We start from the raw sequence: 26,520 nt of genomic DNA, 5'->3' as shown, positions 1-26,520 counted from the left end.
CAAAGTGCAGAGCCCCGAAAGACTGGCATAGGTAAATTTTGGTGTGTGGAGAAGAGGGAAGATGTCCTTATCCTAGAGATAGTCATGAACAGCGGTACCCTTGACTGTGTATCAAGTACTCAGGCGAAAAGAAAGGGAGACCTCCAGTCATCCACCTGGAATACAGAATACAATCCCATTACCCCCTCCCGGCCCTGGTGATTACCCAGCCAGGGGGCTCAGGGCCACGTGAGAGGAAAACATCCACAGAAGAGTATAGGCCTACCTGGATGTCATCCGGTGTGTTAAGGAAATGACGCGGGAGAAGGTTTGGAAGCATGCCGACATTGTTGACTGACCAAAAGAGGCAAAACAAAAAGATGTCAGAAGAGCCCATGGCAAATGTCTATTGAAAGCCTTAAAAATTGTCATACTCCACCCAGGAATTCTTGGGAAGTTTTCCAAGGAAACATGTACAAAAGATTTATATACAAGGTTGTTTGTTGCAACATCATTTGATAACAGTGAGGAAATTGGAGAGAAAGAAATTGTGGTCCTATAAAATACAATGCACATAAAATGAATCATGGTGGTGGGATGCAATGGAGTCATTCAAAACTATGACTGCTCAGAGTTTTAAAAACCTGGGAGAACACTAGTGATGTATGATTTTTTTTTTAATGTTGCAAAACAGTACGTAAGTTTAATCCTGATTTTGAAAATATGTGTGTATGTATCTGGAAGGATATATACCAAGATGCTATCTCAGTCTGTCAGGACTTCAAGAAATTCATAGCTCTTTTACATGCTCATCTGTTCTTTCCAGTTTTCCTGCAACACGTTTTACACTTTTATTAGTAAAAATGTAATTATTCTAGAAATCAAAATCTTCTTTCTATGTACGATACGAACACTGTACTGTGATGTGGTTACAAAACAGATTGTCTATAAATTATCTCAGAAAAAAATTGTATCTCATTTCCCAAATGAGGAAGTCAGTCCTCAGATAACCACACTGACTCACTATTTCATGGATCAATTGCAGCGATGTTTGTTTGCTAAACTAATTCCTTTAGGCCAAAGTTTCCCTCTTCCTGCCAAATGTCAATATCAGTTCAGTGAAAGAAAAATATTTTAATACTAGGAAGTATGGTTGGGAAGATTGAAATATGTAGATTTGCTCCATTCCAAAGTCATATACAAATTTGTTAATCCAGTAATTCCTCTTGAAGAACTGAACTTTAATATTTGGTTTAATGCTACAGCTTACAGTCATGGGTTAAGTTTAAGCTACTATTGAATAATCAAGTATCACTAAGATAATTGTTTCACTGATTTATTACAACAAGCTTTGCATTTTGTAATTCACTTACCTAAAATTCCAATTTCTAAGTCTTTAAGTTTTTCTTTAATATACTCATAGATGTCATCTTTGGTAAAATCTGCTTGTATAATCTTCACACTACTTCCTATCGTCCACTCTGCATTAGAGACAACAGTTATTTTTTAATGAACAGGAGTCCAAATCCCCCCCTTGCCCATGTTCTCCCAATGCTCCTGTACTACCTGAACAGACACTTAAGAGCACAAGCCCATCACCTTAATTAGAAACAAGAAATAGCCTCGGATAAATGCTGGGATGTGTTAAAAGATTTGTGAATGATGGTTTCTGTGTGATTCTAAGAGTCACTACAGTGACAAGTAAAGACATTATAACAGATTTAATGCAGTGGTTCTCAAAGCAAGGTCCACAGACCACAGCATCAGCATCACTGAGAACTTGTTAGAAACACAAAATCTCAGGCTCCACCCCAGACCTACTGAACCGGGAAACCCTGGGAGTTGGCCTGGTAATCTGTTTTCACATGTGCTCGGGGTGACTGTGGTGCATGCTCAAGTTTCAGACCCCTGGACTAAGGGCTGTAAGAGCAAAGTGCAATGCCTCTGCCCAGTGAGTGTCAGGTCCTCGTCACATACACTCAGAAACCCTTTGTATTTGTCCAACACTTTAGCATTTATAAAACATTTACATGCACAATATATTTTTTAATCCTCTCAACAACCTTGTAAAGTAGGCATTTTCTCCATTTTTCAGAGGAGAAAATTAAGGCTCAGAGAAGCTTACTAGCTTGACCAAGGGCACCCAAACTCTGCTCCCTCCAAGTTCAATCCTCTTTCCACTGTTTTATGTGAACTTGCCTTGTGCAGGAGCTCTTTCTTAGATATAAAAGCAACAGGCAGATTTCACCAGCTGCTGCCTGCTTAGCTTTGGAATTAGACCCAATATTTCTGGGGCAAGTGATCTTAAGGCAAAGTTTGGGGGCAGTTCAAAGACACTACTTGCTTTTCAAAAGGATGATAAAAAGTACACTTTAGCACTGTAAGGGAAACACTGAAGAATGTCCTAGTCCTGGGTCAAAGTTATTTCTGATATCCAGACAGAAAACAAAAGCAGAATTCACTGGTTCAAGGGCACTGAGCCTCCTCGTTGTGACTGCTCAACCCCACACCTCCCACGGCTTTCTCTTAGCCCAAATTCTCTCCAGGGAAATAAGGCTCTCCCCCAGACAGCCTGCTATGGTCTTCACGAGTCTTCATAGTTGAAGACTCATTCCTTTGAGTTAAGGAATTTATTAATTACTAAATTAGTAATTATTATTAAAATGCAAATGCCCAGAAAGGGATATGATGATCATTATAAACTAAGAACACATCAGAGTGGATCATAATAATAAAGCTTTATAATATAAATGCTGTCTCTTGGGGTTGTATAGTGTACAACCTTCAAAACCATACATGGCAGCCCTGGATCAAATCTTTTTTTTTTAATCTAACAACTAGCAGTAAGCATTGTCCCTCACCCTACTGCAAGGAGCACAGCATAGACATAGGGAAGTGAAGTCCCAAACATAGATTCTGCTTTTGAAGGGAGTAGCGGAAGCAATCAGACAGCTGAGGCCTCTGGATGAGGGAGTCTGATTCTAGATATGGAGACGCTAGACCAAAGAAGAGAGTAGACCTATTTGTGGGGTGAGTCTGCCCCTGCTTCATGCAGCCTGAAGAACCCCTGGTGAACTAAACTGAAGTGAACTAAAGCCACTTATATCCTGCACTTAACTTTGTAAACTGGGATCCCCTAAGGAGGCTGGTACCCCAGCCTCCAGACAGCAGACGTAGGGATGCTGACAGATGTCTCTATGGGCAGGACAGGAGCAGACTTGGCTGGTGGGCTCCACAAACATCTCCCTTATTTCTTGGGGTCACTCACCAATCTCCGCAGCAATGGCCTGTAGTTTTTCTGGTGTCCGGCTGATAAGCACGACATTGAGTCCCTGTCTTGCTAACTGAGGGTAGGGATGGGAAAACCAAAAAGGAGATGATAAGCAGACAGGGAAGGCTTGTTACATTAAAGGTGAGTTGGGGCATCACCCAGTTGGTCACAGTGTGATGTGCTTGCTTCTCCTGAGTTTAAATATGCAGAATGTGATAAAGGTTTCTGGGCTATGAGTAAAACAGCCACACTGGGCCAGGCTAAATGTAACATAACAGTAGTTTATTTGCATGTGTTTATTATGTGCCAGGAACTATTATTCTAAGTGCTTTTTTGTACAGATCCACAATCTGAATGCCCTCCTATCTAAAGCACCTATGATCAGAGGTGTGGTGGAATTCAGAATTTGGAGGATTTTATACTATAATTTATGTAACAGGGTCTAGAGTAGCATCCCATAATAAAAAACAATATTTCTGCAGCGACTTGTGAGCTGCCTCCTATTCACAAGAACGTTCTTCCTGTGGTTCTCTTCACTTGGGCACAGTCATGGGCCTGAGCCCTTTCTTTCTGTTTTCTGGCTCCCAACAGGACAGAAAATGGAATAGGAAACTGGAGGGTAAACAGATGCTTCCCTGAGATCAGAAGGAACTCTCTTCAGATTGGACACTGCTTCGACTCATGGGGGCTGAGCGACAGTGTGCAGAAGTGGTGTGCTTGAGCATAGCATAGGAGACAGGTAAACGCAGTGTGCTGGGTGGTCATGGACAGGCCCAGACTCCTCATACCTAAAAATGCTACAGGTGAGAAAAGATAGAGCTTTGCCTGAAGACAAGTGGAAAAACCAATGTTCATTTAAACAGAGACAGACAACATTTGAGTTAGTGACAAAGGGCCCAGTTAATTGAAATCCTTCTCTATGGTTTTAATTAAATGAAACTGTTATATTTTTAAATTGTGGTAAAATACACATGACATAAAATTTACCTATATGGAACATTTCACAATTATGGAATGTTTCACAATTAGTGTGTCATCCTCGCACAGGGCCCATGCTAATCTTCACTGTATCGCTTCAGTTTTAGTGTATATGCTGCCAAAACAAGCACTATGCCAGATTCTAACAAGGAGTTATATTATAGAAAACACATAAGAAGCTGAATTGAAGACTTTGCTCTATGGTCTCCAATAGCCAATATTCAAACCTGTGGTATCAGAATCATTCAGGAAGACATCAAAAATAAACACCAATTCCCACCACAACCATCCAATTAAGAATCTCTGGAGTTGAAGCCTCAGCATTTACATCTTTTTCTATTTTGATTTATTAAATTATACTAATAAATACACAAGCACATTCTCACTGTAAAAGGTGTCACTAAGCCACCCCCACGGTTCCATTTCCCCACCACCGCTAGGCTCCCGCTGTCTTTAGTTTGGTGTTGATCCTCCTTTCTAACTTTCTCTCTGCATCTACATGCATCTATAAGTACATACAGAAATAGAAGTTTGTTCTGTGGGATTTCTTTCTTTTCACACTTTATAAATGGCATTATAAGCTTGTCTTTTTAACTTAACGATGTGTCTTATCTCTAAGTATTGTATCTATTTCTACATCAGTCCACGCTGAGCCACATTTTTATTGCTTCATAGTTCACTTTTGGGTGAGCATTTAAGTTGTTTTGAAGTTTTCCTATTACCAATATTGCTACAGTGAAAACCCTTCAATACTGCTCTTTGTATATACAAGTGAATTAATTCCTAGAGTAGATAGCCAAGGAGAAGTGGAAATGCTGTGTTAAAAGGTACATGCTTTTAAAATTTTCACAGTATTGGCCAAATATCCTCCCTTAAAACTGTACCATCAAAAATACAGTTTCTACTTCTCCACACTCTGGCCCATATTTTATATTAGCAAATTTTTCAACCTAAAAGTCAAGAAATTACATCACTTTACTGTTTTGCTTTGCACTTTTCCAACTATCAGTGGAACTGAATTTTTTTTGTATGTTTATATGTGAATTACCAGCATATACCCTTTTTATTAAATTTTTTGTTGAAGTATAGTTGATTTACAACATTGTGCTAATTTCTGCTTTACAGCAGTGATTCAGTTATACATATATAAATTCTTTTTTATATTCTTTTCCATTATGGTTTATCATAGAATATTTTGTTCATTTGTTTTTTGTTTTTCTCTTTTTGTGACTGGTTTATTTCACTAAGCATAATGTCCTCAAGGTTCATCCACGTTGTAACATGTGTCAGAATGTCCTTCCTTTTCAAGGCTGAATAATACTGCATTGTATGCATACACCACATTTTGTTTATTCATCCATCATCAATGAACCTTTAAGTTCATCTTCTGTTTTTAATTTTCCCAGTTTGTTTATTTATTTTTTTAAATTTTTATTGGAGTATAGTTGATTTACAATGTTGTGTTAGTTTCTGCTGTACAGCAAGTGAATCAGTTATACATATACATATATATATCCACTATTTTTTTAGATTCTTTTTCCATATAGGTCATTACAGAGTATTGAGTAAAGTTCCCTGTGCTATACAGTAGGTCGTTATTAGTTATCTATCTTATATATAGTAATGTGTGTATGTCAATCCCAATCTCCCAGTTTATCCCTTCCTACCTTCCTTTCTCCCCTGGTAGCCGTAAGTTTGTTTTCTACATCTGTGACTCTATTTCTGTTTCGTAAATAAGTCCATTCGTACCATTTTTTTTAGATTCCACATATAAGCAATATCATATGATATTTGTCTTTCTCTGTCAGACTTACTTCACTCAGTATGACAATCTCTAGGTCCATCCATGTTGCTGCAAATGGCACTATTTCATTCTTTTTTATGGTTGAGTAATATTCCATTGTATATATGCCCATTGACAGAGGAATGGATAAAGAAGACATGGTACATATCATAGAGTATTGAATATAGTTCTCTGTACTATACAGCAGGACCTTGTTTATCCATTCTGTATATAAAAGCATACATCCGCTAACCCCAACCTCCCAATCCATCCCTCCCCTAACCCCCTCCCCCTTGGCAACCACAGGTCTGTTCTCTACATCCGTGATTCTGTTTCTGTTTCATAGATAAGTTCATTGTGTCATATTTTAGATTCCACATACAAGTGATATTGTATGATATTTGTTGTTTTCTGACTTACTTCACTTAGTATGTTGCAACTCTACTCACATCCATGTTGCTGCAAATGGCATTATTTTGTTCTTTTTTATGGCTGTGTAGTATTCCATTGTATATATGTACCACACCTTCTTTATCCTTCATCTGTCGATGGACATTCAGGTTGTTTCCATGTCTTGGCTATTGTGAATAGTGCTGCTATGAACATAGAGGTACATGTATCTCTCTGAATTATAGTTTTGTCTGGATATAACTAGAATATACCCGTTGCCCATTCTCCTGTTGGGTTGTCATTTTCTTATAAGTTTGTAGGAGTTTTATTTTTACATATTCTTGGTATTAATTATTTGCCTACTATATATGCAGTAATTATTTTCTCCTTTGATTATGGTGCCCTTTCCATACATTACATAATATTAATTTTAATGTTACCAAGTTTGTGAATATTTTCCTTATTTTTTTTTAGAATTTCCTTTATGATTTTCCCTAACTTCAAGGATATAAATACATTTTCCTGTAACCCTTGTAGTTTGTTTATTTTTGTTGTTGTTGTTTATTTTTGAGAATAGTGTGAGGTTGAAATCATCTAGCATTATTTTTTTCAAAATGGGTGGCTCATTGTCTTGGCAACATTTTTCTATTTGTCCATCTTTTCCTGATGTGAAATGCTTATGCCAAATTCTCATATGTACGTGGATCTGTCTCTAAGCTATCTGTTCAGTTCCACTGGCCTATTTGTTAACTTCTGTGCCAGTGCCACTTCTGATAATCGTATAATAGGCTTTGATATCTGGTGTCTCATAGAGGAAGTCCCTATGATTTATTATTTTCTTTCAAAATGTTCTTGTGTTATCTTCTTAGTTTAATTTTCCAAGTAAATGATAAGATTATATTTTTTAACGTTTTATATTGAAATTAGAGATATTTAAGGGGAAAGTTGCATCTTTGCAGTAATCAGTTATCTCATCCGTAATATGCTATTTATTCAGATCTTATGCATTCTTCTAAAACTTTTAGAAGTTTCTTCATGTAAATCTTGGACATTTCTTGTTAGTTTGCATTGGTTGGGATAACTTAAGCTGCTGTAACAAATAACGCCGAAATTTCAGTGGCTTCACGCAATGAAGTCTGTTTTTTGTCTTATATAACAGACTCTATTCCACATAGTCCTTCAGGACCCACAGCTGAGAAAGGCATTGCCACCTTCAACACTAGGTTTGTAAGATTGCCCTGGCTGTTGATATCCAGCCAGTGTAAGGATCTAAAGAGGGTAGAGAAGATATATCCCCTCCCTCAACCACCTTGACCAAGAAATGACACACATCGTTTCTGCCTGATTTCATTGGTAAAATGTCACATAGCCCCAGCTATACGTAAGGGAATCTGGGAAGTTCCCTGGCTGGATAGCCACTTACCAGCTACAACTTTTTACAGTGGAAGAATAGGGATTTGGGGGGAAACTTAGCTGTTCCTGCCACCAATATCCTATGTTTATCTGTTGCCATTGTGAATTAAATTACTATGGATAACTAAATTGGGTCAATTTATATAATGGAATACTATACAATACTGAAAATGAATGAACCATGTTCTATACACATCAGCATGGATGAATTTCAAAAGCACAATATTGATCAGTACAAAGCAGATTACAGAAGACATATGAATCAATTTACATTAAGTTCAAAACAAGTGATGCAACCAAATGTTGTTGAGGGATACACGCATGTGTAACAACTTTTTTTAAAGTAAGGAAATTATTAACACAACATTCATGATAGTGCTTACATCTGTGGGAGTGAGGAGGGGAAACACAAAGGCATGACATATGTGCCTATATGACAAACTTCAAGGAAGCTGGTGATGCCCTATTTCTTAAGCTTGGTGATAAGAAATACTTTACTCATTTTAATTTTTTTTGTAAACGCACTCAGATATTTGGTACACTCTTGTTTGGTACATTTCTCTCTCTCTCTCTCTCTCTCTCACACACACACACACACACACACACACACACGCACGCACGCACGCACAACCATGACATACTACAATGAATTTAGGTTACTCAAAGCCTGGTTCAGAAAGTATAGGGTTTAAGTCAAGACACACAGGAACAAAGCAATGAATCCAAGGAAACATAAAAATAATTAAAAGCTGCTGCTTTCATTTAAGGGAAGATGAAAGAGAATAAGCTTAGAGTGCAGCTGGAGTAATTTAGACTAGAGTAATTTAGACTTTAGGAAGAAGAATTTCCTTGCTGAAATGGCATAAGACACCATCATATATTGACAGTAAATGTATGATAATATTCAAGAATAGAGCAAAGCAGTTGGTTTTTCTTGGGTTGGGCTGAGCCAAGGGATTTTAATCCAAGGGGCAACACTGTGCCATTACCTGTAACTGCCAGGAGCACTGTCTTGAGAAGCATTCTAACTGCCTTGTCTGTCACACTGGAGATTGCAGCATCCATACCATCCCAGACCTTGGGGGTGGCACTAGAATTGCCCAGATATGGAGAAATTAAAACAGACAATCTTTAGTCATATATTTTGCTTCTAGCATTCTGTGGGCATTAATAGCCAAGAATGCATGTTTATATATATTAAAGTGATGAAAAGTAAGTTTTATAATGTTTAAATATATATGTATATAAATATTAAAATTTATAGTAATATAAGATGGGTTAAAATTGGTTCAATCATATAGAGGACAATCTGGCAATGGTACCCAGTATTTAAATGCACATACCCATTGAGCCAGCAATCTTACTGATAGGGATGTATGCTTGGATATGTGTAAGTTTATCTTCAAGGGTGTGTCTTGAAACATTATTTGTAACTACAAAAACAAAAAGCAACCTTAGTGCCCATCCCTAAGAGGCCGATAAAAGAGACATAGTACATCCCTGGGATAGGATAACCCTGAAACCATTAAAAAGAATGAAGTCCATCTGTATGCCTTTGCTGTGGCAAGACCTCCATATTACATTATTTAATGAACAAAGCAAAGTTTAGAAGAGGGTTTATGGTTATGTGAAGCAGGATCCCATTTGTGCTCATGTGGGCAAAAACTAAACATACAGGTGTAAATTCTGCTAGGAGACTATAAATTCCTCTCCTTCTTCCTGGGCATGTGACTAGATGACACTCCTGGCCTTTCTTGCCCTATGTCTGGCCACAGGACTGAGTGCTGCCAGTGGGCTGCAGGACACAGACGTGCTTATGACCCGGCTCCAACCTTGAAGAGTAGCGCAAAGGCTTATAAGATAGACAAGAAGCAAGACAGAAGGAACTGGACAGAGCCACCCATTAATCAGGAAAGTCTCTGGATTGTTACGCTGAAGTTACTCTGTACTATCAACATCCATGTCAACATGTAAGTATGAATATAGCCATGGTTTTCCTTTACCTTTTCTGAAAGGAATCTCAAGACATTGTGAACACTGGTGACCTTTACAGAGAAGGGCCAGGTAAGGGCAGGGGTGAGGGAGGAGAGGCCTTTATTTCCCTTTGTATGCTTTTCTGTGCTGCTTGAGTTTTCTAATTTTATACCTGTATTATTTTATCTTTAACAGGAATTATCTGGGCAAAGAGATGATGGCCTTTTTGCTGTTTTCTTCCTTACACTTCTTTGAATTAAAAGTGTATACATAAATATCATTAGCCATCAGGGAAGTGCAAATTAAAACCCCAATGAGATATTACTACACAGCTCTCAGAATGGCTAAAATAAAACATAGCAACACCAAATGCTGGTGAAGATGTAGAGAAAATGGACCACACATACAGTGCTGGTGAGAATGGTACAAACAATCTGGGAAACAGTTTAGCAGTTTCTTAAAAAACTAAACATGCAACTGTCATACCAGCCAGCAACTGCACTCCTGAGCATTTATTCCAGAAAAAATAATCTTACATTCACACAAAACTTATATACAAATGTTTATAGAAGCCTTATAAGTATTGCCCAAAACTGGAAACAATATGCTGTAATAAACCATAATGGAAAAGAATATAAAAATAATGTATATATATGTATAACTGAATCATTTTGCTGAACAGCAGAAAGTAACGCAACATTGTAAATCAACTATACGTCAAGAAAGAAATAATGAAAGAAAGAAGGAGGGAAGGAAGGAAGGAAGGGAGGGAGGGAGGAGGGAGGGAGGGAGTAAAGAAGGAAGGAGGGGGTGGGAGTGTTTATAAAACGGCCACACAAGGGATCCTTGCGGTGATGGAAATGTTCTATATCTTGACTGTATCTATGTTGATATCCTGAGTGTGATGTTGTAGAATAGCTTTGCAAGATTGGGTAAAGGGTACATGGGATCTCTCTGTATTCTTTCTTACAACTGCATATGAATCTATAATTATCTCAAAATTAAAAGTAAAATTTTTTTAAAAAGCTAAAGGAAGCTAAATAAATACAAGAAAATTAGGTAACAGTGCTTTTTTTTTTAATATTACTTTATTTATTTATTTATTTTTATTTTATGGCTGTGTTGGGTCTTCGTTTCTGTGCGAGGGTTTTCTCTAGTTGCGGCAAGTGGGGGCCGCTCTTCATCGCGGTGCGCGGGCCTCTCACCATCGTGGCCTCTCTTGTTGCGGAGCACAGGCTCCAGACGCGCAGGCTCAGCAATTGTGGCTCACGGGCCTAGTTGCTCCGCGGCATGTGGGATCTTCCCAGACCAGGGCTCGAACCCGTGTCCCCTGCATTGGCAGGCAGATTTCCAACCACTGCGCCATCAGGGAAGCCCCGGTAACAGTGCTTTTTAAAAGAGAATTGGGGATGTGAAGTGAGTAGATGCTGTACGGGGCTGTATGGTGCTTAGCTGGGGCTGAGATGAGCTGGGAGGCCAGAGGGGCTGGCGCTGATTGGGGCCAGCGGGGCTGCTTTTTGTACAGACCAGAGCAGCTGCACATGCTCCTAAGGACTGGGCAGAGCTGACTAGAACCCTGAATGGCTGGAACCCTGGCAGGCCTTAAATATTATGTCTTTCTCTGACCTAAGCCTATTTGGTTGTTCATAATCACTAGGTTTTCTTGTTGCCTCCAGTAATTAGAGATCAATTTTGGCTACAGATCTCCTCCCCAACAACCAGCCAGCAGATGGTATGTTATAAAATTCAAACAAGACTCAGACCAAATCCTACCAACAGAAACATTCATTAGTAAGCTGGCATCAAAATAGTCATGAACCTATTGTTATAGCTCAGTGGAGTCCCAGCTCTCTGTCCCTTAGGCACTCTGTGAAGGCTCATCCCAGGTAGATATGATAATATTCTGGGGGCAGGGTGCAGTCAAACTTCTAGCAGGGTCAGGTGACAGAATCCTCCACTATCAGCAGGACATGGGGCCAAATCAGTTCAAGACCAAGAACACCACTCTGCCATGCTAACAGATATTACATCCTTGTTCATAGGAGGGCAGAAGTGCCTGTACACTATTTCTAGCTAATCCACATATCTTGGAAGGCACTTCCTCAGGAAAATTATTTATAACATCTCTTAGGCTAAGGGGCAAACCCTCTAATGAAAGTTAAGTTAGCTAAGGCACAGATATTGATGAACTCTAATTTAGCATCTTTAAAAATTAACTAAAACCTGGATTTAGCCAAGGTCCTGGCAAAAACAGCACACTCAAATTGGGTAACTAGAAGAGAGTTTAATAAAAGGATGATTTACAAAGTGTGACTAATGTGTAGAGAACCCACGAGACTCTGGAGCTACTAAGGGCAGAGCTGTTGTCACCTGTGAACCTGAAACGGTTGGGGGATGAGCAGTTACCAGAACCAGAGGGTGGAGAGGGCTGCCTGACAGAGCTGCGGCCTTCAGCAGAGGGATACAGCCAGCCCACAGGGAGAGAGCAGAAAGGAACCCAACCTCACACTCCTCTCTCTCTCCTACCTGTTGCCAGTGTCCCCCAACCCCCACCAAACCCCACTGAAACCAGAAGCCATCTGAGGCCCTTGGTGCATGGCAGCCTCCTAGGGCACACAGCAGGGCAAAGAAGGGCAGAGGGTGAATCCCGAGGGGCAAGTAGAAGAAACTCAACACACACCACCTCTTGGTGTGGTGGTGTATTCCATTCCTAGGTAATCTACCCAAGAGAAACGGAGGGACTTCCCTGGTAGCACAGTGGTTAAGAATCTGCCTGCCAATGCAGGGGACATGGGTTCGAGCCCTGGTCTGGGAAGATCCCACATGCCGTGGAGCAACTAAGCCCGTGCACCACAACTACTGAGCCTGTGTGCCACAACTACTGAAGCCCGTGAGCCTAGAGCCCGTGCTCCCCAACAAGAGAAGCCACAACAATGAGAAGCCTGTGCACAACAAAGAGTAGCCCCCGCGCACCGCAACTAGAGAAAGCCCGCGCACAGCAACAAAGACCCGATGCAGCCAAAAAAAAAGAGAAATGGAAACATATGTCCATGAAAAAAAGCACATAAGAATGTTCACAGCAGCATATTACATAGCCGAAAAATGGGAACAACCCAAACATTCATCAGCTAGTAAATGAATAAACAAATTGTGGTATATCCATACGATGGAATATTATTCTGCAATAAAAATGAAAGAATCACTGACACATGCTACAACATGGATGAACCTCAAAAATCCTGTGCTAAATTAAGGAAGTCAGGCACAAAAGACTACATATTGTGTGGTGGCATTCATATGAAATGTTCAGAAAAGATTAGTGGCAGCCTAGGACTAGGGATGGGAATGGGGGATTAACTGTGACCAGTTGTGAGTGATCTCATTAGGATCTTATTAGGATGATGGAAATGTGCTAAAACTGGATGGTGACGATGGTGAACACCTTGGTTAATTTACTAAAAAATCATTGTACCATACACTTAAAACAGGTGAATTTTATGGTACATGAATTATATCTCAAGAAGCTGTTTAAAATAAAAAACTGATTCACGTGCGTATCATATTATGCATGCTGAAGTATTTTAAAGTAAATTATATTCAGTCTAACAGCTGATCTTCAGCCATAAAGTATTATAACAAGTCCCACCCCTAGCCTGGAACCCATATAGTGAGGTTTCACTTTGTAAAAAGACAATCAATCAATATCTAGACATATATAGAATGTAATTAGGGGTGATACTCTACATCTGTTGTTCCTTTAAATAGTTGATTTTCTAGTATAGTTTTAAATGACATACAAAGAAGTTTACTCAGACATTTTGGCTGGAACACAGCTATGGAAAAGAAACAAGCCACAGAAAATGTCTCAAAGACTTTTGTGTCAATTTTGACTGACCTTAGGTAAAGAAAGCTTCATTCAGACCAGACTGAGCAAAGGAGAAGGTGGGAAGCAGGTTCCCTAAGAGAAACTCATCTTCAGCTGGGCCCGTATCACACTTTCCTCTGAAAAACAGCCACCACGGAAAAACTAAACCAAGAAGAGTGAACCCCAAGGTAAACTATGGACTCTGGGTGATAATGACATGCCAGTGTATGTTCACTGTAGCAAACTTCCCACTCTGGGGTGTGTGTGCAGACAGGGGTATATGGGAACTCGCTGTACCTTCTGCAAGATTTTGTGGTCAATCTAAAACTGCTCTAAAAAATAAAGTCTATCTTAAAACTTTAAAAATAAATAGAAAATTAAAAGATAAAAAAATAAGAACTGTCCCATTGTAAGGCCAGTGATATCATGAAGTCTTCTCTTTCTCTCCTGGAAAATTCCCCACCCCGACCTCCAGCCCTCATTTTCAGTCTGGGAATCTATCAAAGGATGGCTAAAGAATTAAGCACCTTCGTCTCACAATTCACTTCATCAGCCTCCCTAGGGGGAGATTGTCCATTAAATGGAAAACAATTTGCATTTTCAACACAAAGGATGCTCTCTGCCTTGTGTGCTTCCAGCCTCTCCTGAATTGTGCCATTTCTCTCAAGAGCCATAGACTTTTTAAAGGTTCCATGTGAAGTGGTCTGAGCCAGGAGGGGGGCACGGAGAACACTTGGTTGTCTGGGCCAGCATGTTCCCTTTGCCCTTTTGAGCAGGGCTCAATCTTCTTTCTAGAATGTCCAGGCTGACAGGCTCCATATGTGGGTTTTGCCACCACCCCCCTTCAGGGAGTTAAGCCCCAGAAGCACGCCCTCTCCCAGAATTCCCTGCCAGGCACTGTGCTAAAGAAGAATGGCTGCTGCTGTGATGAATAGACCATTTTCCTTCTGCTGTGTGTTAGGGCCTAGGTCAAGGAAGGTACTTGTTGCTGCTAATCTATAACAGGTAGTGGGAATGTCAGGGAAGACAGGGCTTCTTCTGTGTGGCAGTAGATAAAAGAAAGGGCTTGAAATCAGGTGCCAAAGGAATGGAAATGGTGGGAAATACAGAGTGAAGCAGAGGCTTCAGAGGCATGAAGAGCAGGCCCATTCTTGTCCTTCCTCCTCCAGCCCATCCCTCTCCACAATTTTTTCACCTGATTCCAATAATGCTTGAAATTCCTTTAAAAGGAGGCAAAGTCACTATTGCCACTCTAAATACAAATACAGATTAGGTTAAAATGTAATATAGAATAGGCTACTGGAAAGTTGGAGTAAAAGTCCCTATTTCTACCATGAAATGCAAATAAAACATGCAACCTGTACATAATACATAAAATAAATATAAGAAGACTCCAAAAGATAATGAGAAGATCAGCTATGGGCCTTGAGACCTGAGGAAACTGGTGGTGAGTTTCCTGGGTTTTCTTTTTGCCTCATATATCCCAGACTTATTGCTGGAGAAGCTGGATATTCAGAAACACCAACAGTGCAGACGTAAAAAGTCCCAATAAAAGCCTGCTCTCTCTAACCAAAGAACCAAAAAATGGCAGCCTAGCAAGGCAGAAAACTTTAGACAATAACTGTCGTACTCCAAACAACTCAAAAAAAAATTTATGTTCCTTTTGCCACCCCTGCCTCCAAAGGCTGAGTGGGGAGCTGACACTTCCACTCTGGTGAGGCTGAGTCCTAACAAGGACTCCAACCCCCTGCCAGGTTGGCATCAGAGAAGGATGAGCAGGGAGCTGGGACTTTCATTCCAGCCACCCCACCCGCCATGTCAGCAGAGACCTGAACATCCACTTCCACCTGACAGTGCCAGAGCACCTCTTCTGCTCTCTCCCCTCTTCCTTCCCCTGGGATGACGACAGAGGAAGCCTAGTGGAGATTCAGGATTTATACCATCACCGCAATGATAGTGAGACTACCTCCTCCACGTACTGCTTGTGGGGAGCAGTAAGGATGCAATCTTGCCCCAAAAATCCAGAGTGGCTTATGAGAAGCCAGAACTCCTACACCCATCCAGCAGTAACAAGGAGGCAGCACCCCCCAAAGGAGGCCAAGTGGAAAACCTGGGCTTCTACCCCACCTGGTAGGAAAAAGCACCCCCTCCTCCCCCGTTGAAGCAATATCAGTACAGACCTAAACCAGAAGATTTAAATATGATTCAGAGTCTCATAACATAAAACAAAAAATGTCCAAGATTCAATTAAAAAAAAAACCTCATCACACCAAGAATAAGGAAGATCTCAATTTGAGTAAGATAAAAACAATGGACAAATGCTAACATCAAGATGACACAGATGTTAGAATTATCTGACTAGAATTTTAAAGCAGCTATCGTAAAAATGCTTCAGAGAGCAATCACAAACACAATTAAAACAAATGAAAAATAGGACATTTCAGCAAAGAAATAGTAGATATAAAGAAAAATGAAATGGAAATTTTAGAACTGAAAAATACAGAAAGTGAAATTAAAAAAACAGATGGGCTCAATAGCAGAATGGAGAGACCAAGGAAAGAATCCATGAACTTAAAGGTAAAACAACAGGAATTACCCAATCTAAACAGAGAAAAAATGCACTGAAAAAAAATGAACAGCATCTCAGAGACCCACTAGACTGTAAGAAAGGTCTTACATTTGTGTCATTAGAGTCCCAGAAGAAGAGAAGAGGGCTAGGCAGCTAGACAGAAAGAATATTTGAAGAATGAATGAAAAATTTCCAAATTTGTGAAAAGGTATAAACCTACAGATTCAAGAGACTGAGTGAATCTCAAACAAGATAAACCCAAAGAAACCCACACCAAGAAACATAACTAAACTCCTGAAAACTGAACACAAAGAAAAACATCTTGAAAACAATGAAAGAGAAACAACACCTTACCTATAGGGGAAAATTATTTGAATAACATCAGACTCATCAGAAATCATAGAGGCCAGAAGGAAGTGGCACAACATTTTTCAAATGCTGAAAGGAAAGGATTGTCAACTATAAATCCTATATTCAGCAAAATTATCCTTCAGGAATGAAGGGGAAATGGAGACAGTCTCTGATGAAGGAAAACAAAGAGAATTTGTCACCCGCAGAGCTACTGTAAAAGAACAACTAAAGGAACTTCTCTAAACAGACAGGAAATAACAAAAGAAAAAATCTTGGAACATCAGGGAAGAAGAAAGAATAGAAAGAGTAAAAATATGGGTAAGTACAACACATTTTCTTTCTCAAAAAGAAAAAAAAAAGCAATATATGGGAAAGAAAACACAGATTAAATACACAATAATAATAGTGGCGAACCTTGGAGGGCTTACTCTATGCAAAGCATTTTGCCCACCTCATCCCGTTTAACTTTTACAAAAGCCCAGATGGAATTTTCATCACCTCCAGTTTATTGATGTGGAAATTCTGCAGTGAGCATATTGGAGGCAAAGTTTGAACAGACAGACATCTGATCCATTCCCAACCTCGAATTTTTAACCATTACAATCCACAGCATTCCAGACTCTGAACTGCTTTCCTTGAAGCAGCAATTAGCAGGGAAACAAGAACAGGCTCTCTGGGAGAGAGGGAATCCTGCATGAAAGAAAGGTAGGGATCCCAGAAAATTGTTTAACACAGCCTTAGAAAAGAACAAAAGGAAACAAAGAATAAGATTCTACAAGAAGAAGAGCAAAACAAGAATTAGTCTAGAAGAAAAACAGAATTTAGAATTTGAAGGTTCTTGGGAGACATCTTTTGTGCTCATAAAGACCTGGAAGCCCAGAAAGGATGTGTAACTTGTCCAAAATCTGCAGACAGTTAGTGTCTGAATGAGGACTGGAACCCATAGCTCCTGACCCCCAGGCCATTGCTTTTGGAAAGAGTAAGGAAATGAATTGCTAAGGAGAATCCGCACATGGGTCTCCTCTAAGAAGAAAGAAAAGTGTCTGAGTCTTAAGATATCAAGGGGGCCACAGGTATATCAGGTCAGCATGAATTTGAGGAAAGAATCTGGAAAATCATAAAGAAATAACCTGAGTTCTCCAGAGAACTGAGAGGTAAGGCCTTGGATCTTGTGGATGAAAGATAAGACCCTTTCCAGAAAACTGGTCTAAGGTGAAAAAACAGTTATATAAGAGGTGATATAGTTTTAACACAAATAGCTAGAAAAGCTTTCCTTCTGATTTGGGGTACGGAAGATACAAGGCTTTGGAAGGGTTGGCACATGGTCTCTCCAACCTCAACACTCAAATATAACCACTCGTCTACTGAGTGTTGGGCACTACTGATCATCAGAAAGTTGCTATATACAAATTAGGATAAGAGCAAAGACGAACTCTTTAGCTGGAAGAAAAAAACAAAAACAAAAACAGAGTTGAAGCAGAATGTCAGTACCAAAGAAATTATCTTCAGAGCATGGAGGATGGGGGGCAGACCCAAAAGACCAGCACTAGGAGCTTTTAAGTGGTATGGTTCAGCTCTGTTAACTAAAAAGAAAACCAAAAGTTTCTATGAGGTACCTCCAATATACCTTGCAATGTTCATTTCACAGAAGATGGTTTGACCTCTCTCATGACACAGGCCTTTAGGAACAAGAAAACACATGAGTACTACACTATTGTTGAATGTAGTTTTCATAATTGAAGTGCTTTTCATTACATTTTTAAGGTGTTGATTTTTAACAGCCATCCTCATAATTTCTAGGATTCTATTTCTTCTATTGTATTTTACATGGTTCTAGAGGTTAGTATAATAGGCACAAGGAAGAAAGAAAATGTATAGGAATTCCAGGAAACAATACTTCATTAGTGAAAATGTCGAACTTGTAATAATACTAATAATAATGGCATACAAAACTACATATGCTGTAAACACATTTTTAGAAAAGCGTAACTACCTACTGTCTATCTATCTATCTATCTATCTATCTATCTATCTATCTATCTATCTATCTATCTATCTACAGAGAAACAAAAAGCCTGGAAGGAAACACTCAAGGACTCTAATCACACTCCAGTGACTCTCAGCCCTATCAGATTCTCTCTTTATATTATATTTTTTAATGCCCATTAATCTTGAAGTGAAAGTTTTATATATATATATATATATATATATGTATATATATATATATACATATATATATATATATATATATATATCTCCTACCTACACAAATGATTTTTAAATCAACATATGCCCTAGCTATAATGTAAAGGGTAAATAAAAGGAAAGTAGTTTATAATTTTTTTATTGCTTTAGGTATATAAATGCTTATGGTACAATTACCCTAGAAAATAACAGTGCCCCCATAAATTCCTAAAACAACTCCTAAGGGGAGATACTGCCACCTTTGAATATCATTGTATTTTTTTTTAAAGGTAGCCAGGCGATGAGATTATGATTTTTAAATTTCCTTTTTTATAGAAAATAGTTTCCTTCATAAGGGAATGTCCATTGCTTTTATAATCAGAAAACTAGTGTTTGGGGTGGGAGTCATGTGACTATGATGTGTTTAATAAAAGGGGAGGAGAAAGTCTCCATGGACACAACTTACCTCGAATGAATACGCTTTCCCAATCCCATCTCCTGCTCCAGTGATCACTGCAAAAAGCAGAAATGGTTTTAAAGGATAGAATTAATCTTTAAACCCCTTTCTCACTGGCTACATGTTATTGCAGGCCTACTCTCTAGGACACAATATTCCAAAGCACCGCCCTTCTGCTCTCCAGCCCTACTCCGCTCAACTATGAAGCTTCCAGCCTTGACTCCCTTCACTAAATGTTCAAAATGAAGCTTTTTTTTCTTTTTTTGGATGGGGTTGTGGGGGAAGGGTTGGTGAGGCTATGAAAAACATGCTCCAAAATGAAACAAAGAACATTAGCCAGGGAACATTTTATTCAGACCCCATAAGGGTTTAGACATTTCTAAGCCTGAATTCATCAAGGACAAGCAGTGTACGCTATTATCTCTCTACCCACACACCCAATTATCACTGTAAGGACATTTCAAGGTTCCTACTGAAAGTTGAGTTCTCCCCACTTCCTATCCTCACTCTCACAGGACAGCAGCAATCAAAGCCCATTGAAGATAGAGAACTTAACAAAGACGAAAATACAGAAATACAAAAAGAGGATGCAATGACATGAAGGAACCTAAAGAACTTGTGCTCACTGGATCTATTGATTAATAGATAACAATGAGATGGGCCTTCTAGTCCTTTTATAGCCAACAGCACATACATATTTAATGACTGAGCTCTAGGGTAAACTTCATTCATGTGAATGTCACAATTTCAAAACACAGTACAATTCAGTATATACATATCTGCAGTTTACCTTTGCACCAACAATCGGAGGATATGCTTTCCAAAAGTGTGTACAAAACTATGTATACATTTAGTTTACTTGAGAGGGAGAGCAGACCAAGCTGAAAAAGCTTCAGGCAGCACACTGGCAGAAGCACCCTCATTTTAATAATTACCAGTGATTTTATTTGTTTATTTGGGTACTTTTAAGTGACTCCACGTATATGACTTGTTTTACTCTGTAGAAGTACTCTGCTCAGGGTTGTTGTCTTCTGCCTCACCTTCCCCTCCATTACAGGCATCCTCAAAATCACCCCGTACAAGGCCTGAACTATAGTCAAGATAACGTCAATAAGTGGCTGGTACCTACTGAGTGTTTACTTTCGGCCGTGCACTATATTTTTGGGTTTTGTTTTTAGTCACTTAGACCTTATTATTTACAAGTTAAATTACACAGCGTGAGATGGACAGGAGGGAGAAGAGGGGAGGAAGCTGGCTCCTGAGGTTCTTGGCCACCTCCATCCACTCCTCGGTGCGTAGCAAAGTCTTCAGTGCTGCCTCTGCCCCAGTGTCCAGATCAGGCCTCGGAACACAGCTTCCAAGCCAGAAATGAGGTTCTGGCTCTGACACCCCAGAGCACCAGGGCTCCCACTAGCAGCTTCTTCATGGCGGGTGGTGGGAATGTGAAGGCATCAGTTTGTCTAGGTGAGGGTGACAGATGAGGCCACTGGAATTCAGGGAGAAAGTGGAATAGGCATTGTAGGTCCAACAAAGCTCTTCCTGGTCCGGCTTACAGAAATGCAGAAGGAGCATGTGAATGGGCAACCCCACAGCCACCATCTCATCTGATATTCAAAACAAGCCTATAATTCAGGGAACATCATTTTCCTTAGTTTATATTTGAGGAAGCTAAGGGAGAGAAAGTTCTTAACCCAATCAAGGCCACACTGCTAAAAATGATGACTACAGGATTTGAACCCAGGCTCTGACTTTGGGGTCACAAATCTATAAAGAATATCAGTGATGGGACTTCCCTGGTGGTGCAGTGGTTAAGAATCCACCTGCCAATGCAGGGGACACGGGTCGAGCCCTGGTCCGGGAAGATCCCACATGCCGCGGAGCAACTGAGCCCGTGCACCACAACTACTGAGCCCACGTGCCGCAACAACTGAGGCCCGCATGCCTAGAGCCTGTGCTCCGCAATAAGAGAAGTCACCACAATGAGAAGCCCGCGCACCGCAACGAAGAGTAGCCTCCACTCGCAGCAACTAGAGAAAGCATGCACGCAGCAAGAAAGACCCAACGTAGCCAAAAAAAAAAAAAAAAGAATACCAGTGACAAAATTAGGAAATCAACCACATATGACCGCATATGCACTTCTTTTAGAACGTGTGTTCTCAGAAGGGCTTTGCTGTACACTGATGGGCAGAGTTCTAAGCCCCTCAGAGCACAGGCATTTGAATCTGTGTGATGTAGAGTATTTGGATCCAGAACACTCAAGTTCAAACTGCTTAGCAAGTTCACTGGAGACATCATACTGCCCTGAGAGGGAGTGCTCACACACACATAGTCTCTCTCTCTCTCTCCAGATTAACAAGCAACAATTAAAAACGCATTTTTTCATGCCAAACAATTTTCATATAGTAATTTTTTTAGCTTTGGCAAATAAGGATACAGGATGCCTAGTTAAACTTGAATTTCAGGTAAACAACAAATAATTTTTTCGTATAAGAATGTCCCACATAATATTTGGGGTGTCATATACTAAAAAATTATTCTTTATTTATCTGAAGTTCAAATATAACTGAGTATCCTGTATTTTATCTGGAAGCCCCATAAGGTTGTTTACAATCTTTCCTATTTAGCCTGGCATTGTATTTCTAAAGTCACATAAATTCTTTTTTTTTTAAATCATTGGATTTCTTGGTGCCCAACTGTAGTGTAAAACCTGACAGTTGGGTTTTTGTTTTTGTTTTTTTCTTTTTTGTAATGCAAGTGCCTGACTTTGATTGCCAATGAGGCATCAACTTCAAAGAGGCATCAACTTTAAAGATGGTGATTTCTAATAAAAGCTATGCTGGCCACACGATCATGTAAAGAGCCAGGCCACCTCCCCCAAATGAGGTTCCTTTGTTTTAAAAATCTTGATCGATTTCAATAACTGACCATTTGGACCACTTGTTTTTTTCTCTTCCTGTGCTTTAAATTCCTGCTCTTATGTTTTAAATTCACCATTAAAGAGTGAGCATGTGAAACCCTAGGCCCCCACCCCAGAATAAAATAAAAGAACTCCAGGCACATTCACTCTCTCTCTCTCTTTGCACCCATGACCTTGCTATGTGGCACCAGGTGTCCTACATAATTTCCAGGTCCTGTAAGTAATAAACCTTTTTTTTTTTTTTTAAGTTTCCTGATGGTTATTGCTGAAAGCCATCTTGCAATCACAGTAAGAACCACAAGGGCCAGCCTGACCACAGTATTGGTTATTGATAGACTGATACCAGCACATAACACCAACTTTGAAATGCAAACTTAGCATTTCATTCAAGGACATGCTGAAACCATAGCCTCACGTCCTTCACCTTAAACTCAGTATGGAGCTGAAATTCTGTATGGAAGTTCCAGGAGCTAAATCCCATTGGGAGGCAGCAATTAATCAATCTACTTGGGACACAAACCAGACCCAGATTCCATATATAACCATTTAAAAAACATGTCTCCACAGAGATCTTTATTGCCTTGATTTTGTATTACCCTCACTTCTTGAAAGGGCTCAGAGAAATTTTTTTTAATAAAATGAATTTAAATTATTGGATTTCAGAATGTTGAAACACCCTTTAAGAAAATGGAAGCACCCTGGGCTTTTGAAAATCTGGAGAAGAGGATACATAATTTTCTGCAGCATCTATTATTTGTATCATCAGAAACTCCAAAAATAAGAAAACCCAACTAGTGAGAATGAGAGGAGAAGCACACAGGCAAGGACTGAGTCACATTGTTCCCTAATTATCCTCCTGATGCCCCACATCTCATTTCTCAGACAATCCTAATTTCATTCGTGCTTTCCAGCCTCCCAAATTAAAATAACCCAAAGGAATTACACCTTTGCTCTCAAAAGGAAAAGATGCAATATATCTTTTGAAACCTAAGTGATAATAAGCAAGAACAACAAAAAGACAAGAGATGGAAAACTTTCTTTACCTGCCCACTGTCCCATTGACTTCAAGAAAGACCTTGGTGAAACTTTCCAGAAGTGCAGGAAAATACATTTGGAGAATCTCACACATTTCACCAGGTGGACCAGGCACACCAGCAGCCCTACAAAAATGAAGAACTGTTCCAGAACCTCCCCCATGATGGCACCGCAGCAGATGCTGTTTTGGACCTGGTTGGGGCCCTCACAGCCTCCAGGGGCGAGCGTGACTGCTCTGGAGGAGTGTCAGTCAGTCCCCTTCTGGAGTCACTGGACACATTCCAACGCGTCACTGTGTCGAGGCATTCAGATTGGAGTAACTTCTTTACACAATCCTCTGATTCACAGGCTTCAGAATAAAATATTCTTCCTAATATCTTTATAGCACTGTTGGGCTTTTGTGACACAGGGGAGTTGGAGAAGAAGTAAAAGGTGAACATAAAGAAAGATAAAGCCTGGACAAAGAAAAATGGCAGCCCAGCATTCCTTCCCTGAATTTGGAAGCTAAAAAAGATACTTAAAAGTATGCAAAATCCTGTAAGTCATTCATTCAGCAAGTATTTATTGACTGCCTACAGGTGGCCTCACTCTTTGAGGCGTTGGGAATATAAAATAGTAAACACGGCCAGTCACTGCCATGGGGGAGCTGAGAGTCACAGCCAATGTGCGAATAAATAAGATAATGTCAGATATCAGTACCGTGAAAAAGTGCTACTGAGTGACTTGTTAGAGTGACTAGTGAGCACAGGAAGAAATTCTGTCAAGAGGTGGTATTTTGAACTGAAATTTGAACGAAAAGGAGACAGCAAAGACAGCAAACCTGCAAAGATAGGTTTCCCCCTCCAGGCTGAGGGAACAGCTAGTGCAAGTGACCTGAAATGAGAAAGATACATGTATTTGAGGAATAAACAGCACTACATAGAGGAACTGGTCTGTAGAGAACAAAGGAAGGAAAGAATAAAGTAAGGTGAAGGCATGGGGAGGAGCCAGACACTCCTGGTGAGGAGTTTGGACTTTATGAGCAACAGGAAACCACTGAAGAGACTCAGACAATGGTGTTATCTAATCCGAGTCACTCTGGATGCTGAGAGAAGATGACCTTTTGGAGGTGGGGATGGAGAGTGGTCGTGACACTGAAGCAGGGGGAGCGAGAAGACTATGACAGTCATCCGAGAAGAGTGCCCCCATGTTCATCCTTTGGCCCCCTTCTCCTTCTGTCCACACTTACTCATTTGGTGACGTTACCCAATCTCTTGACTTTAAGGATGCTGTGCACTGAGGACCCCCAAATGTATAAGTTCAGTGGTAACCCAGGCTGCTCATCCAGACTTGCATTTCCAACTGCCTACTTAACATCTCCATTTGAATGCCTAATAGTCATCTCAAGCTTAAGTCTAGTACTGGTTTCTGATATTACCAGCAAATGTCAAAACTTGTTCCCCTTGCAGACTTCCCTATCCCAGAACATGGCAACTCTTATGTTCCAGTTGTTCAGGTTAAAAACCTTACAGATATCCTTGACTCCTCTCTTTCTCTCACATCCTGCAGCCAATCTGCCTCCTGTTAACAAACAATTGTATTTGTTTTCAGTTTTAGATTATGCTAAACAACATTGCTATGGATATTCTTTTTTTTTTTTTTTTAATTAATTTAATTTTTTTTTTTTTTTGGTTGTGTTGGGTCTTCGTTTCTGTGCGAGGGCTTTCTCTAGTTGTGGCAAGTGGGGACCACTCTTCATTGAGGTGCGCGGGCCTCTCACTATCGCGGCCTCTCTTTTTGCGGAGCACAGGCTCCAGACGCGCAGGCTCAGTAATTGTGGCTCACGGGCCCAGTTGCTCCGCAGCATGTGGGATCTTCCCAGACCAGGGCTCGAACCCGTGTCCCCTGCATTGGCAGGCAGATTCTCAACCACTGTGCCACCAGGGAAGCCCCACTATGGATATTCTTGTATTTGTCATTTCCCACACGTGTGCATGTCTCTCTCACACACACACACACACAAATACACATGATTGCAGGGTCATACATGTTATACATGTACAACTTCAATCTTACTAGTGTGTCAGTCCCACTCAGGAGGCAAACCACACAGCAATTTGAACATGGACTATTCAATATTAAAAAATTAGTTGGGAATTAGCTACTAAAAGGGCATAAAAGAAAACTCAAAAGAATACTCAAAGGCTGAAGAAGAGTATTTAGGAAACAAATGAACTTGGAAGGGAATTCCTGGAGCCAAGGCTGGGATTCAGACCTCACTGGAGAGAGTGTGGTTGCAGCCAGCTGGTTGGTGATGAAGTTCTCTGGGTTGCCCAAGACAGAGCTGTTCACAGTCAGGAGGATAAGTCTGGTTAGCAGGGAACTGCTGCCTGGGACCAGAAATCCCCTGGGAAGCTGACAAAACTTGCTGGAAAGCTACTGGGGGTGGGTTGGGGGGGGGTGGTTGAACTCCCTGGGGTGAGCCCTACTGGGGCTCAACTGGGAAAAACTGACATTTATTTTTACAACATTGAGTCTTTCAACTACAAACTGGCATATCTCTCCTTTTAGGTCTTCTTAATGTCTCTCAATAACTTTTATAATTTCTTTAAAAATTCTTGCTCTGATAGAAATTTATAATAAGAAAAATATCAAAAATATGCAAAAGTAGAGAGACTAATTTAATGAACCTTCACTTACCCATAGGTATAGGTAACTATAATGACAGTTAATAACAAAATTAACTATCATTTTATGTCCATTTTTACTTTGTATATACCCATTTTCCCTACTCCCAAACCCCTATAGTGGGAAGGACTCTTTAAAAGAATAACATAAAAATAATGCTGTTATTACAATTTAACAATTAGTAGTAATTCCATCAAAATACAGTCAGTATTTAAATTTCCCTGATTGTTACATATATATTTTTAAGTTGACTTTTGAATCATTTTTTTCTTAAAGGACTACACATTGCATTAAATTCATATGTCTCATAAGTGGTATAGGTTTTCTCTCCCACCCTTTAAAAAATGTTTACTACCATTTATTTGTTTAAGAAATTAAGTTGTTAATCTTATAGAATTTTCCACATTTTGAATTTGCTGATTGCATCTCCATAGTGTTGCTTAACATGTTCCTTTGTCCCCTATATTTCTTCTAAACTATTTAGATCTAGAACAGAGGTCAGCAAACTTTCACTTTAAAGGACCAGATAGTAAAGATTTTATTTTAGGCTTAGTGGGCCATACGGTCTCTGTTGCAAAAAAGACCCTGGCCATTGTAGTACAAAAGCAGTCATAAGTACTTAAATGACAACTCTATGGATAGGATAGACCTCAAGGGCATTATGCTAAGTGAAGTAAGTCAGAGAAG

At 39.9% G+C, this 26,520-nt stretch overlaps 1 protein-coding gene and 1 non-coding gene across 2 annotated transcripts in view; both read right to left on the bottom strand.

The window, feature by feature from the left end:
* HSD17B3 (hydroxysteroid 17-beta dehydrogenase 3) overlaps positions 1-23,450 on the bottom strand; it is a 46,405-nt gene extending 22,955 nt beyond the window's left edge. The window contains exons 1-5 of the mRNA XM_036856156.1: positions 23,175-23,450; positions 19,224-19,270; positions 3,248-3,323; positions 1,353-1,460; positions 266-333 (exon numbers count right to left, since the gene is read on the bottom strand). Of these exons, the coding sequence (XP_036712051.1) occupies positions 266-333; positions 1,353-1,460; positions 3,248-3,323; positions 19,224-19,270; positions 23,175-23,328 (453 nt within the window). The 5' untranslated portion in view covers positions 23,329-23,450. The remainder of the gene's footprint in view (positions 1-265; positions 334-1,352; positions 1,461-3,247; positions 3,324-19,223; positions 19,271-23,174) is intronic.
* LOC118897645 lies at positions 4,254-4,359 on the bottom strand. The gene has a single exon (XR_005020528.1). It is a non-coding gene; the product is annotated as a U6 spliceosomal RNA (small nuclear RNA).
* Positions 23,451-26,520: the final 3,070 nt, after the last annotated feature.

Source organism: Balaenoptera musculus, chromosome 6 (assembly GCF_009873245.2).
Source record: "Balaenoptera musculus isolate JJ_BM4_2016_0621 chromosome 6, mBalMus1.pri.v3, whole genome shotgun sequence".
NCBI classification, from domain to species: domain Eukaryota; kingdom Metazoa; phylum Chordata; class Mammalia; order Artiodactyla; family Balaenopteridae; genus Balaenoptera; species Balaenoptera musculus.
This window is presented reverse-complemented; position numbering and strand designations above follow the sequence as displayed.